General features: G+C 38.8%; 1 protein-coding gene across 7 annotated transcripts in view; it reads right to left on the bottom strand.

Moving 5' to 3' along the window:
* The window catches only part of Uimc1 (ubiquitin interaction motif containing 1), an 85,452-nt gene that overhangs the window by 37,684 nt on the left and 31,143 nt on the right, over positions 1–16,625 (bottom strand). For all 7 annotated transcript variants that reach the window (XM_052727457.1, XM_052727455.1, XM_052727459.1 and 4 more), the window contains 3 exons: positions 15,925–16,010; positions 8,351–8,427; positions 2,470–2,573 (listed from right to left, as the gene is read on the bottom strand). In XM_052727457.1, the coding sequence (XP_052583417.1) occupies positions 2,470–2,573; positions 8,351–8,427; positions 15,925–16,010 (267 nt within the window). The remainder of the gene's footprint in view (positions 1–2,469; positions 2,574–8,350; positions 8,428–15,924; positions 16,011–16,625) is intronic.

Here is a 16,625-nt window from a genome sequence, read left to right as displayed (position 1 = left end):
GGTTGCTCTGCATAAATCAGTGCTACCAAACAATTACCCCCGTTAACAAGCTAATATCACTGAACAGTCATAAAACTTTCAAAGCAGAAAAACTATTTCTATATACATACTTCTACTTGTGCCAGATCAGCTATATGTTTTATAGTCTGTCTAATTTAATATTCTAAGAAACTCAGTTTTGAAAAATGTATTTGGGGAGCCAGACGGTGGTAGTACATACCCTTAATCCTAGCACTCAAGAGGCAGAGGCAGGCAGGATCTCTGAGTTCAAGGCGAGCCTGGTCTACACAGAGAGTTCCAGGACAGCTAGGATTCCCCAGAGAAACCCTGCCTCAAAAAATCAAAAGAATCCCTTGATCCCCAGCACCCAAGTAAAAAGCTGGGCATAGTGGCACATGCTTGTAATCTCAGCACTGGGGAGGCAGAGACAAGCAAATACTAAGGCTCAGTAACCAGCCAGCCAGCCTATCAAAATTGAAAAGCTCCACTGAACCTGTCTCAAAAAACAAGGTATGGTACATGGCTTTAATCCCAACACTCAGGAGGCAGAGACAGAGAGATCCCAGGAAACCTCTAAGATTACTTACAGGCATACACAGACATAATCAAACAGCAACAGTGAAAAGCACTCATTTGATATGCAGCAGTGCAGAATGCACATTATAAATTCTAAATCGGGTTTATGTTCTTTGGCCCCAAGAACAGTATCCTTTGTAGTGATGGATGATAAGAAAGCAGCCTTGATAACTAAAGGCTTGTAGGGCTTCTTCTGCATGTTAGGATAACTATATTACTAACATTGTTCCCTGATTCCCATTTAGAAGGTTCTGATCTTCTCTGAGGGAAAACAAAAAACAGAAAACAGAGGCCATTTTGATATTATCTATTAGGATCTATCCTCAGTAGATCTGCTACAGAGGCTAATTCTTCCTGCACTGGCACGAGGAAATCCCAGTCTTTCATTTGTGACACACCAGGTTCCAAGAAACCTGTGTATGATTCATGAAAGCAGAGTTTCTAGCCAATTACCTGCAGTGCAGAGACTAGGAAAGGATCTAACATCTACTGTGAAAATTGTTCCCAAAAAACCCTTCACAGTATAAAAAGGAATGAAAAAATTAAGTCTCTGTTAAAGTGTTCAGGACCATAAACATAAATATAAGCAAAATTTTTATTTCTATAAGAATTTATTCAATCCTCAAACTGCTTTTTACAGCAACAGAATTCCGAGAAATTACTTGGTTAAATCCAAAATGAAAAATACATACAGTAAAGGGGCTGGAGAGATGGCTCAGTGGTAAAGTTCCTTCTACTCAAGTCTGAGGACCTGAGTTTAGACACTGAGCAATCAAAGAAAAGCCAGTTGTGCACACCTGTAACTCCTTCAATAGAGGGACAGGGAGGGAAAAGAAACAGAGGTGCAGGAAGCAGGGATTTGAAGAACCCAGGGGCTTGCTGGCTAGCCAGATTAGCCAAAATGGGTGAGCTCCAGATTCAGTGAAAGACCTTATCTCAGAAAGTAAGGTAGAGATTGACTGAGGAAGATATCAACCTCTGGTCTCCATATGAGTACACACAGGTGTATGCATTCAAAAGAAAAAATATACTCTAAGAATTTTTTTTTTTTTTGAGTCACGATTTCTGTATAGCCCTGACTGTCCTGAAACTCACTGTGTAGACCAGGCTGCCTCAAATTCAGAGATAAACCTGCCTCTGTCTCTCTAGTGCTAGGATTAAAGGGCTGTGCCACCATGCCTGGGTTACTCTAAGAATTTCAACTTTATGGCTATGGCCATGTGTGGTCAGGGACAGTTAACGATGCAATTAAAGATTCACGTATTGTCTTCCCTTTGTATTTCCTATAACATTTATAAATTAAGGTTGAATAATAAGTTTGTTACACAGTGATTCCTGCCCCCCCCATTGTTCATTTCTTCTACTTATCTGTATGTAATGGAAAATGTCCCTATAGATTTAGAGACAAATCTATGTTCAGGTTCTAGTTCTATAATTAAAAGTAACATCAACTAGTGCAAATCATGTAAGCATTCTAAATCTTTCTTTCCCCATCTCTAACAGAGATAGTAAAAGTACTAAAGAAATGGTTAAGTGGCCAGGTGTGGTGATGCACACCTTTAATCCCAGCACTCAGGAGGCAGAGGCAAGTGGATGTCTATGAGTTTGAGGCCAGCCTAGTCTACAGAGTGAGTTCCAGAACAACCAGAGCTATGTAGAGAGACCCTGTCTCAAATATCAAAATTAAAATAAACAAACAAAAAATAGTGATATTTTTACAAACAGTGCTGAAATGATAATTTTAATTATAAAAATTTCTCTCTGAGATTAAGTGTCCCCAAAGCTAAAACTCTATACCACCAAAATCTTTCAGGCTGAGGTGAACATTGTATCACACAGAAGAGCAACAACATAAACAAATGAATGACAAAAATCATAGAGAAGAGTATTCACCTGCTTATCATTCACTGTCATTTTAACTTCAATGGGGATCTCGCTGCTATCTGGAGAGTCTTCTCTATTGAGGTCAAGGGGCTCAGGGGAACTTAACTGTGACTCTGTAATTTTTTAAAAAAAAGTAAATACCATTAATTTCCATTTCTCTAAAGTTTAGGGTATGATAATGCTAAACTGACAATATAGACCTAGTTTGTTTCTTCTTGAAGCTTTACTGTAACATAATTTACACACAACAGAATTCACCAATTTTTCAGTTTGTAATTTGATGGGTTTTGACTAATACATATCATGTAACTACCACAATAAAGAAAATATGTTTCCAGCATCCTATTAAAATCCTCCTATACCCTTCTGAAGTCAATTGTACAAATCTACTATATACTCCTACCATTTTGTCTTTCCTAGAATCACCTAAATGGAATCAGCCAGATGTCACAGCGGCACACACCTGTAATCCTAGCTATTCAGGAGGCTAAGAGAATTCAAGTTCAAACCTGGGACAACATAATGAGACCTGTCTTTAAAAAAGGTTTAAAAAAAAAAATCACACAGTGATTTGGTGTCATCTTTTACTTAGTATCATGTAACTGAGAGGCAGCCATGTTGTCAGACATATCAATGGTACATCCCTTTTTTCTGGTAAGTAGTACTCTACTAAATGAATACATCACAGTTTGCTTATCTACTTACCAGTTAATCCATTTGGCTCATTTCACTGTAGTCCTAGTCTCAAAATCTACTGATTTCAACAGAAACCAAAAACTGCCTATATTAGCTCTAAGGTTAAAAGGATGAATAGGGAAAACAGAAAGTAGGACAAAAAATAAGACTATGCATTCTACACAAAGATATGCCATTCTTTAATATGTTCTTTAAGCAATATCTATTAGGTGAACGTACTGATGGAATAACAAGTCCCAGGCATTGTACTACCACTATCTATTACTAACACAGAGATATAGTGTAAATCAGGAGCAGAAAACTATAGATACCTTCTGGGCCCAATCTGGCCAGCTGCCTGGTTTTGTAAATAAGGCCCTATTAGAACACAGCCATATTCATTCAGCTACATATTGTCTATGGCTGCTTTTGCAGTGAAACAGAGATGAATAATAGCTTTAACAAAATATCTAACCTAAAGAGCCTAAAATATTTACTAATCTTAAAAAAAAAGAAGTTTGGGAAAAGTTTGGTGGGGGGTCAGGGGGTGAACTAATAAAAAGATTTATTTGAAGTTGGCTAACTAGGAATTCTAGACACCTATCAATATAACAAGAGAACGACAACTGTATTTAAAATGACAACAAATCTGGTAAAGAAATGCTGTAAACTCAATGCCTATGTTCCATTCCAACTTTATGATGAAATTGTACTCCCAATGATGGTAAGAGGAAGTGGGAGGTCTTTGGGAAGTAGCCAGGTCATAAGAGTGGAGAAATAAAAAGGATGGGCTTAGTACCCTGTATCAGAACTCCAGAGAGGGCTCTCATTCTGTCTCCCATGTAAGGACATAGTAAGAGGGTACGTCCATGAACCAGAAAGTGGGTTCTCACTAGACACTGAGTCTGTCTGTGCTTTGATCTTGGACTCCCCAGCCTCCAGAAATAAATGTCTCAGAAATAAAACTTTGAGAAATAAATGTCTGTTGTTTAAAAGAAACAGTCTATGGCGTTTACTTTTCCTTTTTTTTTTTTTAATGTTTTAAATTTTATTTCCTTCTTTTATATTTGTCTGCATATATATCTGGGCACCACATGCATGTCTGCTGGCCATGGAGGCTGGAAGAGAGAAATGGACCCCCTAGAACTGTTGTTAGACATGATTGTAAGCCATGTGGGTACTTATGGTGAAGCCATGTGGGTACTTGTGGAGTACTTAAGAGGAACACTCAGTGCTCTTAACCTCTGAGCCATCTCTCTAGCCCCAATGTTTGCTTATTATAACCATAACTAAAATAAAAAATATATCTCAGAAGGTAAACCTTGTTAAGTTCTCGGTTGTTTTACTCTATACCTCTGACACTTTCATGCTTCACACATACAATGAATAGTCAACATTGGGCAAATAAACAATCTATAAGATTCTAAACTATCTTCAGAATGATTAAGGATTAAACACATTTATATTATAAACTATAGTGCAAAATTGGACAGACACACACACTTTATCCACTCTGGTAGTAAGAGGCTCACAATTCTTAAACTGCAAAATCTTCTGTGTTAAATTTCCCTGAAAGAGCTTATCACCAAATATATTGTTCAAAGATAAGAATCACTCCCCAAACAATGCTAGTACCATCCTGTGACAGACTTGATTGTCAATTTGATTGATTTAAGAAACCTAGATTAGTAAAGTACAGATGGGCATGTATGTGACTGCAGTTCCTAAGACAGTTAGATCCTGAGGGCTCTGACCCAGTTAATGGAGTCATCTCTTGGGGATTCACAATGATGGCTTTATTGAGAGACAGTAAAAGGGAAGAGGTGAGGCCTAGTTGAAAAGTATCGGCCACTGATAATTACATCCTTAGGACAATATCTTAAGTCTTTCTGTTTTTCTCTTTTCACAGGTTCTTATATAACAGCACAAGGTAAAGATGCTTCTCTGCCACACATTCCCACCATGTTTATGTTCTGCTCAAGTGCATGGAGATAAGCAATACTGACTACCCTGAAACCATGAGTCAAATTAATCTTGAGGCTCAGTGGTTAAGAGTACTGGTGCTCTTCTAGAGAACATGGACTTAACTCCCATATGGTGGCTCACAACTATCTGTAACAACAGTTCCTGGGAATCCAGTCCCCTCTTCTGGTCTCCATGGGAACTGCATGCATATGGTGCACACACTCCATACACATACAAACAGTGCTAGCTAATAAGAGAGGGGAACAGTAAGCTCTTCCTAAGTGAAGTTAGGTAGCTTTTATGATCATGACTCCCTACCATTAGCTTAGAGGTTAAATCCAATTGTTTGCTGACCTAAACCACTTCCATGTCGGTGCTAAGATTCAAACCTGGGTTCTCTGGAAGAGTAGACAGTACTGCTAACTGCCAAACCATGTCTTCAGCCCCTAGGACTTTCTGTTTATTTTTTTAATTAGTATACAAAACAATGGTTTTTACTATCACATTTTATATAAACTTTTTTTTTTTTTTTTTTTTTTTTTGGTTTTTCAAGACAGGGTTTCTCTGTATAGCTTTGTGCCTTTCCTGGAACTCAATACTTATTTTTATGACCCTCCTCCCTCACTCCTTCCCCATGCCCCCTCCACTACTCATACCCTTCCTATTTGCATTTTCATGTATATTCTATTACCTTAATTTTCCTTAAGAAATCTTTTTGCTCTCCCATGGTCCCCGTTTTAGTTTTATGACCTATCTCACACCCCTTTACATACATGTAAAAATTAAAATCTATTAGCTAAGACTTTGACAATCATTATATTTGCAGGTTTTTTCTGAAAGATGCCACAATGACATCATATGCCAGCATCTCAAACAGGTAGATTGAGTGACTTCCCAGAAGGATGGCAAAATTCAACAGTTCCAGACAGAAAAGGGGATAGTTTTCTTTTCACAAAGACAGCACCACATTCTTAAGTGCCCTTGCCAAAATCAGAGCACTTTGTTAATGGAGTCTCTTAGTAGGTATCATTAGGCAGTAATCCAAATACATTTCAAATGTATTAAGAAAACACTTTCATTAAAAACCAACACTACTTACATTCTTAAAACAATAAAAAACCTTTTTGATAGGCTGCCAAGTGTTTTAAAGTATTTATAGGATTTTTCCTAGAGTACATGTTAACTAAGTTTTAGTCTTTGTAGGGAAAAAAAATTGAAGAAATTAAAAGAAGAAAACTATGAATACTCTGACAGGCTACGTGTGTTCTAAAGGAACCCAAATATGACTCTGAGTAACATTTGTACACTACTTGTTTTCCAGTGAGTTTCAATATTAGTAGGTAGTTCCTTAATATCACATGAATGAGAGTCCTGAGTAATACAATGGGCTCCACTTTTAAGAAAAAGGAAGGAAGGAAGGAAGGAAGGAAGACCAGCAAAACAAATTCTTCAGAAAGTAAAAATGGTTCATTTAGCAAAATAATTATTCATATCATACAATGACTCATCAAAGAGTTCCCTTAGACAGTGGCTATTTTAGTTCATTTTATATCGTTTTACATATCTAAATCCATCCACATAAAACTCTGAATTAGTATGTCTTATGCCTAAGCAAAGTATATATCTCCATTTTTATAATTATAAACTAAAGCATTTAACCAGATCTTGTCTATAATTAAAACTATGCCAGCCACAAAACTGCACAAAAAAATTCAGTTCCTGAATTCATAAAACCTCAAACGGCAGTATCAAACTAACTACTAAAGGGCTTTGCTTAATAATGAAGGTGACTTGAGAACAGCCTAACTTGGCTCTGAATTCGCTAAGTAAGGATTATTCTTGATACTTGTTGCTTCTTCAGATCACATGGTAGGCAAGTGAGCAGACAAAAAAGCCAATTAATCTCAAAACCAAATTACCCCCAAGCAGAAAATAAGGGTGATAATCAGAACCTGTGTAACAAAGCTATTAGGGTCTTGCCCTAAAAGCTTTCTCTCAGGGTTGGAGAAACGCTCTACAAACCAACAAAGGAATCTAGCAGGGTATCGGAATAAATCTCACACCATGATTCCTCTGTCCATGTCTCTTTATTTTCTCCATCTTCTCTTCTCTCTCGTTCTACCCTGAGTCTCCAAAGTTTTTAGTTTTATACATATACAAAACAAGGGCAAGTCTCTGGAAATTGCAGTTAAAGAGATTGGATGTTTCTTTATCTCTGCAGGTTCCAAATGTGATCTATTTGAAAGACTCCTTTCCTAACTATGTGTCCTGCCAAATGGGAGATAATCGTAGGGAGCTAGCTTTTAACATCTGTCTCAGAGAAGGGGGTGGAGATTAGGCTGTGGGAACCAAGGTTATTGACTACATGACTGCCCTACGGAGTGTGTGTGGCGCGGGGGGTGTGGAGGCGGGTACTACCCAGCACATGGGAGAAATTATGCCCAGTAAATAATCAAAGAACTGCTATGCCATGGGAATAGATCCCAAAATTGTAATGATGGAAGAAAGCTTATGGCTTCACATGGGAGATCTATAGCAGGAAACAGTCAAATCATCCAAAAAGCAGTTAACGCTAAGAAGTCTTACGTTCCTTGGTTTAGACCTCCATCAGAGTCCTTGGTGCTGTGGGATATCTTTCTGTACACTGTGAATATGTGTGGCTACCACTGGATAATAAATAAAGCTGTTTTGGCCTATGACAAGAAAGCTTACAGCCAGGTGGGAAATCCAAGCAGATACAGAAAGAAGAGTGTAGTCAAGAGAGACTCAAGCCTGCTACTGAAGGAGCAACAAGATGTGTCAGCAGATCAGTAACACCACAGCCATGTGGCAACACATAGATTTATAGAAATGGGTTAATTTAAGATGAAAGAGCTAACTAGCAAGAAGCTGAAGCCATAGGCCATACAGTTTGCAGTTAATATAAGCCTCTGAGTGATTATTTTATAAGCAGCTGTGGGACCATGGGGCCGGGTGGAACTGGAGAAATTTCCAGCTACACCTTGTCTCTGGTGGGTTGGCACTTTTGTGAAGGCTGAGTTTCTCACTGCATATCCTGTGGCCCTCAGCACCTGTGTCCACTAGAAACATGTATGTGAGCATATATGTGTATATATACTAGCAATAAACACACACGCACATAAATCACACATAATCCTCCTGAGAATGGTTTGAATAGTCAAAAAATTTAGTAGGAATGAAAAGGTAGGTAAGTAATATCAGAAATTCAGTGAAGTCATGGTTTGCTTACCAGGACAAACAGTGATTTCCTCTGCAGAACCTTCTGGCATAAGGACTAAACTTCTCTTACTGGTCAAAGCTGCAATGCTGAAACAGAACCAAATGTAAGTGAACTCCTTCCTCATAGAAGAAAGTGGAGCACAGGTCCACAAGCAATAGTGGGGTCGTTTACAAAGCCACAAGTGAACTGACACATCCTGTACAACATCACAATCAGAAAGCAAGGAGTCTACAGTCCAAGTAGGCCAGAAATAGGGAAAATAAGCACGCTTACAACTTTGGTTCCAGTGAAACCACTGAATGAAAAGAAGCACCCTTTTGTAGTCTCCACAGAAGGTTTAAAGGGTAAGAACTACCAGTGACTATCAGAGAAGACAAAAATTATACTACAGTATAAAAATGTCAAAGGTATTTTGCAGTCTGGCTACCAGTTAAAGCTTCTGGAGGCAAGAGACATAAAAACTCAGAAAACATGGAGATTCTCCTGACAGCACAGCAGTTTTTCCTCACCTTACGTTAAAGTTCTCTTTATCTCAAGATATAGCTTTCCAAGCTACAAAAATAAAATAAAATCCCAAAGTGTCCTACAGCAAAAATCTGCCCACACAAGTTGACTACCTCTTCTGGGAAAAACTTAATTATGAATAGCTTCTCTTATCTAGCCTTCTGTTTTTTCCTGCCTGTTTTTTCATGGAGTGTGATCTCTTTCTGACATCAGAACACATGGCTGAGAGATCTGAGCATCTGAAACAGTCCCCTCATGCTTCACAGAGTTTTATGATTAGTTTGATCAAGTATGCAAGAAGACACTTAAAAACACAAATCCTCTCATCAACCAAGAGCCACAGAGAAGAGACAATAGCCACCACTGAGACTCATGATAAATAACTAAATCATGACAGGAAACCACAAGTGATTTCTCTCCCTAAATAAAACATTTTAGAGCATTTGTTATAAACCCAAGCCAGACACAGTTTTACTCTGCATGTAACATTAGGGCTCTATTCAAAAAGTCCATCACAAGACAATTTGCTGACATTTATAAAATGGGCTAATCAATTTGAAGTCAAACCACATTGTATGTGATTTCAACTCCCTCCTGGTGACAAAGCATACAATCATTTATTAAAACCTACATCTGCTCTACACAGGCTTACCACAATAAAACAGAGAGGCCTACAGAGAGCAGAACACCAACTCCAGTTTAAAACATTTCCAAAAGTGTCTTAACAGCAGAAGAATCAAACCAACTCCATATTCTTCAGCTTAGGGATAAACACCTAGTACTAGCCACCAAATGCTTAACAAAGACCACTACCTAAATTCTAGTAATGGCAACTGGGCCATATGAGAGATAACAGCCATTCAATACAAAGATCAACTCTTGAGAAATCCCCAAACAAACTGTCAGACAAAGGGGGAAAGTGGTTGGAAACCTGACCCAGTTAATAACCAATTAACCATTATCTATTATTAAAGAAAAAAAGATTGGGAAAGTAACCCCATCAACTAATCATCAAGAATAGAGGAAGCAGGGTAACAGCGATGGCTCAATGGTTAAAAGCACTCACTGACTGCTCTTCCAGAAGACTTGCGTTCAATTCCCAACACCCACAGGGCAGCTCACAATTCTCTGTAACTCCAAAATCTGACACTCTGACATAGATATATATTCAGGCAAAGTGCCAATGCACATAAAAATAAAAATAAATAAAATTTTTAAAAATGGAAGAGGTAATGCAAATACATAGATAGCTATAGTATCAAATAAGACACTAACTAGAGCTGGGCGGCGGTGATGCACACCTTTAATCCCCAGCACTTGGGAGACAGAGGCAGGCGGATCTCTGTGAGTTCAAGGCCAGCCTGATCTACATATTCTGTATTTATGTGTGTGATTTTTTTCTCCCTCCATGCTTAGGAGGATTTAAAATTGTTTAGTGTGTGTGTGTGTGTGTGTGTGTGTGTGTGTGTGTGTGTGTGTGTGTGTATACATGCACAGGCATGGGGATCAGAGGACAGTTTTTCTGAGTCTGTACTCTCCTTTGTAGCTGGAGTTTTCCTGCCTGGCCCACAGTCAGGACAAATCTCTCTCACCTGCCAGTCCCACAGCCACTCAAACCCGACCAAGTAAACACAGAGACTTATTTTGGTTACAAACTGTATGGCCGTGGCAGGCTTCTTGCTAACTGTTCTTACAGCTTAAATTAATCCATTTCTATTAATGTATACCTTGCCACGTGGCTTGTGGCTTACCGGTACTTTACATCTTCCTTGTCCTGACGGCAGCTGGCAGTGTCTCCCTGACTCAGCCTTCCACTTCCCAGCTCTATTCTCCTCCTTGTCCCACCTATACTTCCTGCCTGGCCACGGGCCAATCAGTGATTTATTTATTGACCAATCAGCAACACATTTGACATACAGACCATCCCACAGCACTCCTTCTACTACAATGTCTGGAAATCAAACTCAGGTTATCAGGCTAGTGCAGTAAGCACCCACTGAGCCACTGAGCCCTATTATCCAGGATTTTTTTTGTTTTGTTTTGCTTTTTGAGATAGGGTTTCTTCATGTAGGCCTACATGTCTAAAAATCTATGTAGACCAGGCTGGACTCAAACTCACAAAGATCCTCCAATTTCTGCCTCCCTAGTAAAGGTTCTTGTTTTGTTTTTGTATTGTATTAAATTTTTTTAATGTCTTTACTTGCTATTTCTCTTCAAATATATATCTAATTTTGTTTATCCATTCTTTTCCATTTAGGAAAAAACTTTTCCCTAGTTTCTTAAGATAGGATCTCAATGTGTAGCCTTAACTGGCCTAGAACTTATTATGCAGACTGGCCTGCCTCTGCCTGGGAAGAGCTAGATTAAAGGCATGCACCACCAGTGCCTAGCTTTCTTCTTCACTTTTTCTGTTGTTTTGTTTTGTTTTTTGCCCAGTGATTCCTTCTTTTCCTCCGGCTCTCTACATTTAATCTCTTGAGTTTACCTTATTGACTTTCTAATATTCTTATATTTTTATTTTTTTACTCCTCATTCTACATTTATTAAAATTTGCTTTTGAACTCTTCTATTCAGTGATGCTTTCTTTCTTACTCTCATGCTCTTGTCTCTCCCCACCCCCCAAAAACTACTGAGCTAAATCCCCAACCCTCTACTCCATTTCTTATTTTTCCTTCCATCTATTTAATTTTGTTCTCCCATTTTCTCCCCTTCTCCAGTCTCCTTATTCTCTTGCTATTTCCACACTTACTTTAAAGAATAATTAACTTTATACCACATTCTACAATATGGCATTTTCAGCTATATTGTCATTGGTGATTATACATTAGTGAACTGTAATTGATTTATCTGCATTTCTATGTCTCATATAGTTTGATGGTATTGCTGCTATAGCAGTGTGTTTCCTCCTGAGTATATACCTTCAAGAGCCTTGAGGCAGGGGGAGGGGCTTGGACTTGCCTCTACTGGATGTGCCTCCTCATGGGAGGCCTTGCCTTCTTATGGAGGGGAGTAGGGGGTGGATTGGGAGATGGAGGCTGTGGGGGCAGGAAGAGGAAAGAGGGGGATCTTTGATTGGTGTGTAAAACAAATGGAAAAATTTTCTTAATAAAAAAAAAAGATACAAAAAAAAAAAGAGTAGGCTGTTCAATAAGATCTACCTCTAAAATCCAGAAGAGCTAACCAATCCAACAGACACATAAATTGTAACAATGAAATGCAAAAAACATAGAAAGTCAGGACAACACAACTCCTCCAAAAGACTATAATCCTCAACTATGGAAATGTACAATGAAGCGCTCAAGTGTTTTCTGGTAAAAATGACCTATGATCTAACATAGCACACAAACAAAGCAGATTTAATCCAGGAATGGAAAGTCAGCAGCATGGAGGGGAAAAAACAGCAAAATCAATGAAAAAAATCATCAATATGGATACAAAAGCCACAAAGAGGAGAAATTCAGAGATTTTTGAAAGGAAGGGAGAGAGGAAGTAAAGGAAAGAGAAGGAGAGGAGGGAAGGAGAGAAACAAAAGAAAGAAGAGGAAGGGAGGGAGGAAGAAAGAGAGGGAGGAAGGAAGGAATTGAAAAGCTTATGAATAAAAAATGAAGTAGAGGTGCTGGAAAGATGGCTCAGTAGATAAGAGCACTTACTGCTCCTACAGAGGACCTGGGTTGGGTTCCCAGCACCCACAGGGCTTGCAACCATCATTTGAAACTCCAGTTCAGGGGATTCAATGTCTCTTCCTACCTCTGTAGGCTCCTGCACATATGCAGTGCACATACATATACCCAGGCACACACACATACAATAAAATAAGCATTTTTTTTAAGTAAAGTGGAAGGCATCACCAGTAGATTTGACTAGGCAGAAGAAAGAATATCAAGGGTAGAGGACAAAGTGAAACTAATTCTAGATTCAATTATTACTGAGGAAAAAAATAAATGAGCATTACCACAACATCTAAGAATTCTAGGATAGCAGGTATGGTGGCACAAATCTTTAGTCCCAACACTAGAGAGAGAGAGGCAGGTGGATCTCTGTGAGTAGAAGTCCAGCCTGATCTACATAGTGAGCTTCAGGACAGCCAGGCTACATAATGAAATGAGACCCTGTCTCGAAAAAACAATCAAAAAAGGATCCATATGATGGGCATATGATAGAAGACAGAGCTACTATGAACACTAAAAGCATAAACTATTCAATGACACTACAGCAGAACATTTCCCAAACCTACAGAAAGAAACGGACTCTCAAACACAAGAGGCATTTAGAACACCCACAGACATGACCAGAGAAGAACCCCTGTACAAGTTATAGTCAAGAGGTCAAACATATAATGTAGGGGCTAAGGAAATGACTCAAACATTTAAAGTGCTTGACACACCAGTCTAAGAACCAGAGTTCGGATCCACAGAAACCCACTTAAAGGTTTGGTGGGTATGGCAGTGACCTGCAATTCCAGTCTCAAAAGGCTAAGATGGGGATTCCCAGAGCTAGCTGGCTAGCAAGACAAGTTATACTGGCAGGCTATGGGTTGAACTGAGACAGTCTGCCTCAATGAATAAGGTAGAAGTGTGATCCAAGAGGGATACTATATGAGCTTCCACATGTGCATACCCACCCATATGCAAAAACATGAATACATACACATGAAAATAAAAAAAGAAAAAAATACAAAGCAAAGAAACAATATTAAAAGCTGTAAAGGAAAACCATCAACTCACCTACAAAGGCAAAAACATCACAATAGTATCAGGCTCTCATCAGCACTGCTCAAAGCCAGGGGAACATGGGAAGATGTGATTTTAAGCACTGAAAGTAAATCCCTGCCACCCAAGAATGTTAAATTTAGCAAAGCTATCTTTTAAAACTGACAGAAAAATAATAGCATTTCAAGACAAGCACAAACTAAGGCAGTTCATGACCACCAAGCTCGCACAGCAGAAGATATGTAGATGAATACTATACATAAAGAAAGAAGAAAAGTCAGTCTTAATTATAAGAGCACATGAAAGATTATATTTTAGGAGAGGGATGACCAAACAAATGAGATCTAGGAAGGAAACCATCATGTCCAACACTGTAAACCAGCAAACCCATGATACTAATAGGGAAGAAAGAACAAACAGTAATTCAACCAACCACAAGACAACCAACAAAACTACAGGAATTAATAAGTATCTCACTATAATAACTTTAAACATAAATGGCATTAATTCACCAATAAAGAGACACAACACAGACTGACTTATTCCAACCTCCTGTTGTCTCCAGGAAAAAGCCAAGAGATAGAAAATTCAAGCAGACACCCAAAGCAAGCTGGTAGAGTTATTCTGGTATTTGATAAAGTAGACTTCAAACCAGAATTAGTCAGGAGACATAAACGTCACTACATATTAAAAGGGAACAATTCACCAGGCATGGTGATGCATGCCTTTAATCCCAGCACTTAGAATACAAAGGCAGGTGGATCTCTTTGAGTTCAAGGCTAGCCTGGTCTACATAGTAAGTACCAGGACGGCCAGAGCTATGCAAAGAGACCCTGCCCCCCAAAAAAAGAAAGAAAAAAGGTCGGGAGGCAGAGCCAGGCGGATCTCTGTGAGTTCGAGGCCAGCCTGGACTATCAAGTGAGTTCCAGGAAAGGCGCAAATCTACACAGAGAAACCCTGTCTCGAAAAACCAAAAAAAAAGAAAAAACAAAATAAAACAAAAAAACAGAAAAAAGCCTTTCAATTCTATCTCACTTGAGCCAGAATCAATAAAGCAAATAACAACAAATGTTGGTAAGGATGCAGGGAGATTTAAATTTTATAGCCAATACTATCAATATGGAGACTCCAAGAAAGACAAACAGAAAGAAGGATGAAAGGAAAGACAGGAGGGAGGGAAAGAAAGAGAGAGAGGTGGGGTGAGGGAAAGAGAGACAGCAAGAGCAAAAAAGAGAGAGAAAAAGAGATAGAGAACAGAATTACCATATGATCCAGCACATTATACCTATGCATCCGAAGAACTCTAAGTCAACATACCATAGAGATACTTGCATATCCATGTTTAAAGCCACACTATTCACAATAACCAAGAAATGGAATCAGCCTAGATTTCAACCAATGAATGACAAACAAGATACATATACACAATGGAAAAAAATGAAATCATGACATTTGCAGGAAAAAAATGGATGCAAAGTCACCATTAACCAAAATAAGCAGATTCAGAAAAACAAAGACCATATATCATGCTCTCTCATATGTAAAACCTAGATTATACACATAGTATAAATCTAATATGTAATAAATACATGATAATGTACATTTGTAGAGCATGAAACTAATAAGGGGATCATGAGAGAGGAGGAAGAGACTTTAAGAAAGGGGAGAAACAGAGAAAGTAATGGGCTAACCAGAAGAAAGGGTGTAACTAGCCAGGGGAGAGGACACAGAGAGGACAGAGAGAGAGGAAAGTGAATGAGAACAACTGTACAAATACATGAAGATGACATGAAACCTATTATCTGTATGCTAATCTAAAAGGAAAAAGTAACATAAGCAGAGAGAACCAAAGGAGAAAGAAGACAGGAAGATAAGCCATAAAGAAACAGTATAGGAAGCTAGAATTAGAGAACAGCAAGAAATAAACCAGGTAAAATATATACCAAGATGGCTAGAGTGGTTAAGAAAACCTTTATGATCTCTTTCAGGCTTAATATTTTAGGCTTCTAAGAGATGCAGATTTGTTCCAGGCAGTGGTGATGCTTACCTTTAATCTCAGCACTTGGAGGTAGAGGTAGACAGATCTTTGAGTTTGAGGCCAGCCTAGTCTACATAGAGAGTTCCAGGAGAGTCGGGGCTGTTATACAGAGAGATTCTGTCTTGAAAAACAAAAAACAAAAACAAAAACAAAAAAGGGAGAGAGAGATGCCTATTTGCATACTTAGAGCTAAAAAATGATTTCCAGTCTTGACGCATAAAGGAGATAAAAGTTCCCTGTCAAGTTTTCCATGTAGTCTCTTTCAAGCAGTTCATCTTCCTTATGCTATACCATAGGAAGAGACCTGAAACCCACAGAAAATACAAGCTCACCTTTGTGAGGGAGGCACAAAATTTCCTTCTTCAGAACTCTTCAGAACTTCTTCAGAAGTTTCTTCAACAAATAGACCTTGGGAAGACTGTAAAGAAACAGGAAACACCCTAAATACACAGACGAACCTATTCTTCCCTTGTTATTATTTATTTTGTGCATGTTTATATGTGCACGTGGAAGCCAGAGGTCAACCTTGGGTGTCATTCCTCAGAGGCTAGCCACCTTGGGTTAGTGTGTTCAATTTTGTTGTGGTTTGTTTGCAACAGAGTCTCACTATGTGTAGACTAGGCTGGCCTCCAGCTCAGAGAGATTCTCTTCTGGTATTAAAGGCACAAGCTACCACACCAGGCCATATCCACCTTGTTCTTTGCTATTTTTGTTTTGTTTTACATTTATCTTTGGGAGAAGGAGTGCACATGAGGAGTTCAAAGGGCAAGTTGCAAGAGTCAGTTTCCACTTTCCGCCATCTGGATTCTGAGAATCAAATTCAGGTCATCAGGTCCCTCTTTCCTGGTGATGACAAGCACCTTGTTTCTTAAGACAGCCTCTCTCATTGCCTGAAGCATCCCAAGTGAACTAGGTTAACTTGTTAGCCCCAGGTCTCCATCCATCTCCAACTCTCCAGTACTAGACATAAAAGTGAGTGCCAGCCACTACACCCAGCCATTTTTCATGGGTTCTGGAATGGAACTCAGATTCT

The sequence above is a fragment of the Peromyscus californicus genome, unplaced genomic scaffold, assembly GCF_007827085.1.
Source record: "Peromyscus californicus insignis strain IS unplaced genomic scaffold, ASM782708v3 Scaffold_8__1_contigs__length_139910024, whole genome shotgun sequence".
In the NCBI taxonomy this organism is placed as follows: domain Eukaryota; kingdom Metazoa; phylum Chordata; class Mammalia; order Rodentia; family Cricetidae; genus Peromyscus; species Peromyscus californicus.
This window is presented reverse-complemented; position numbering and strand designations above follow the sequence as displayed.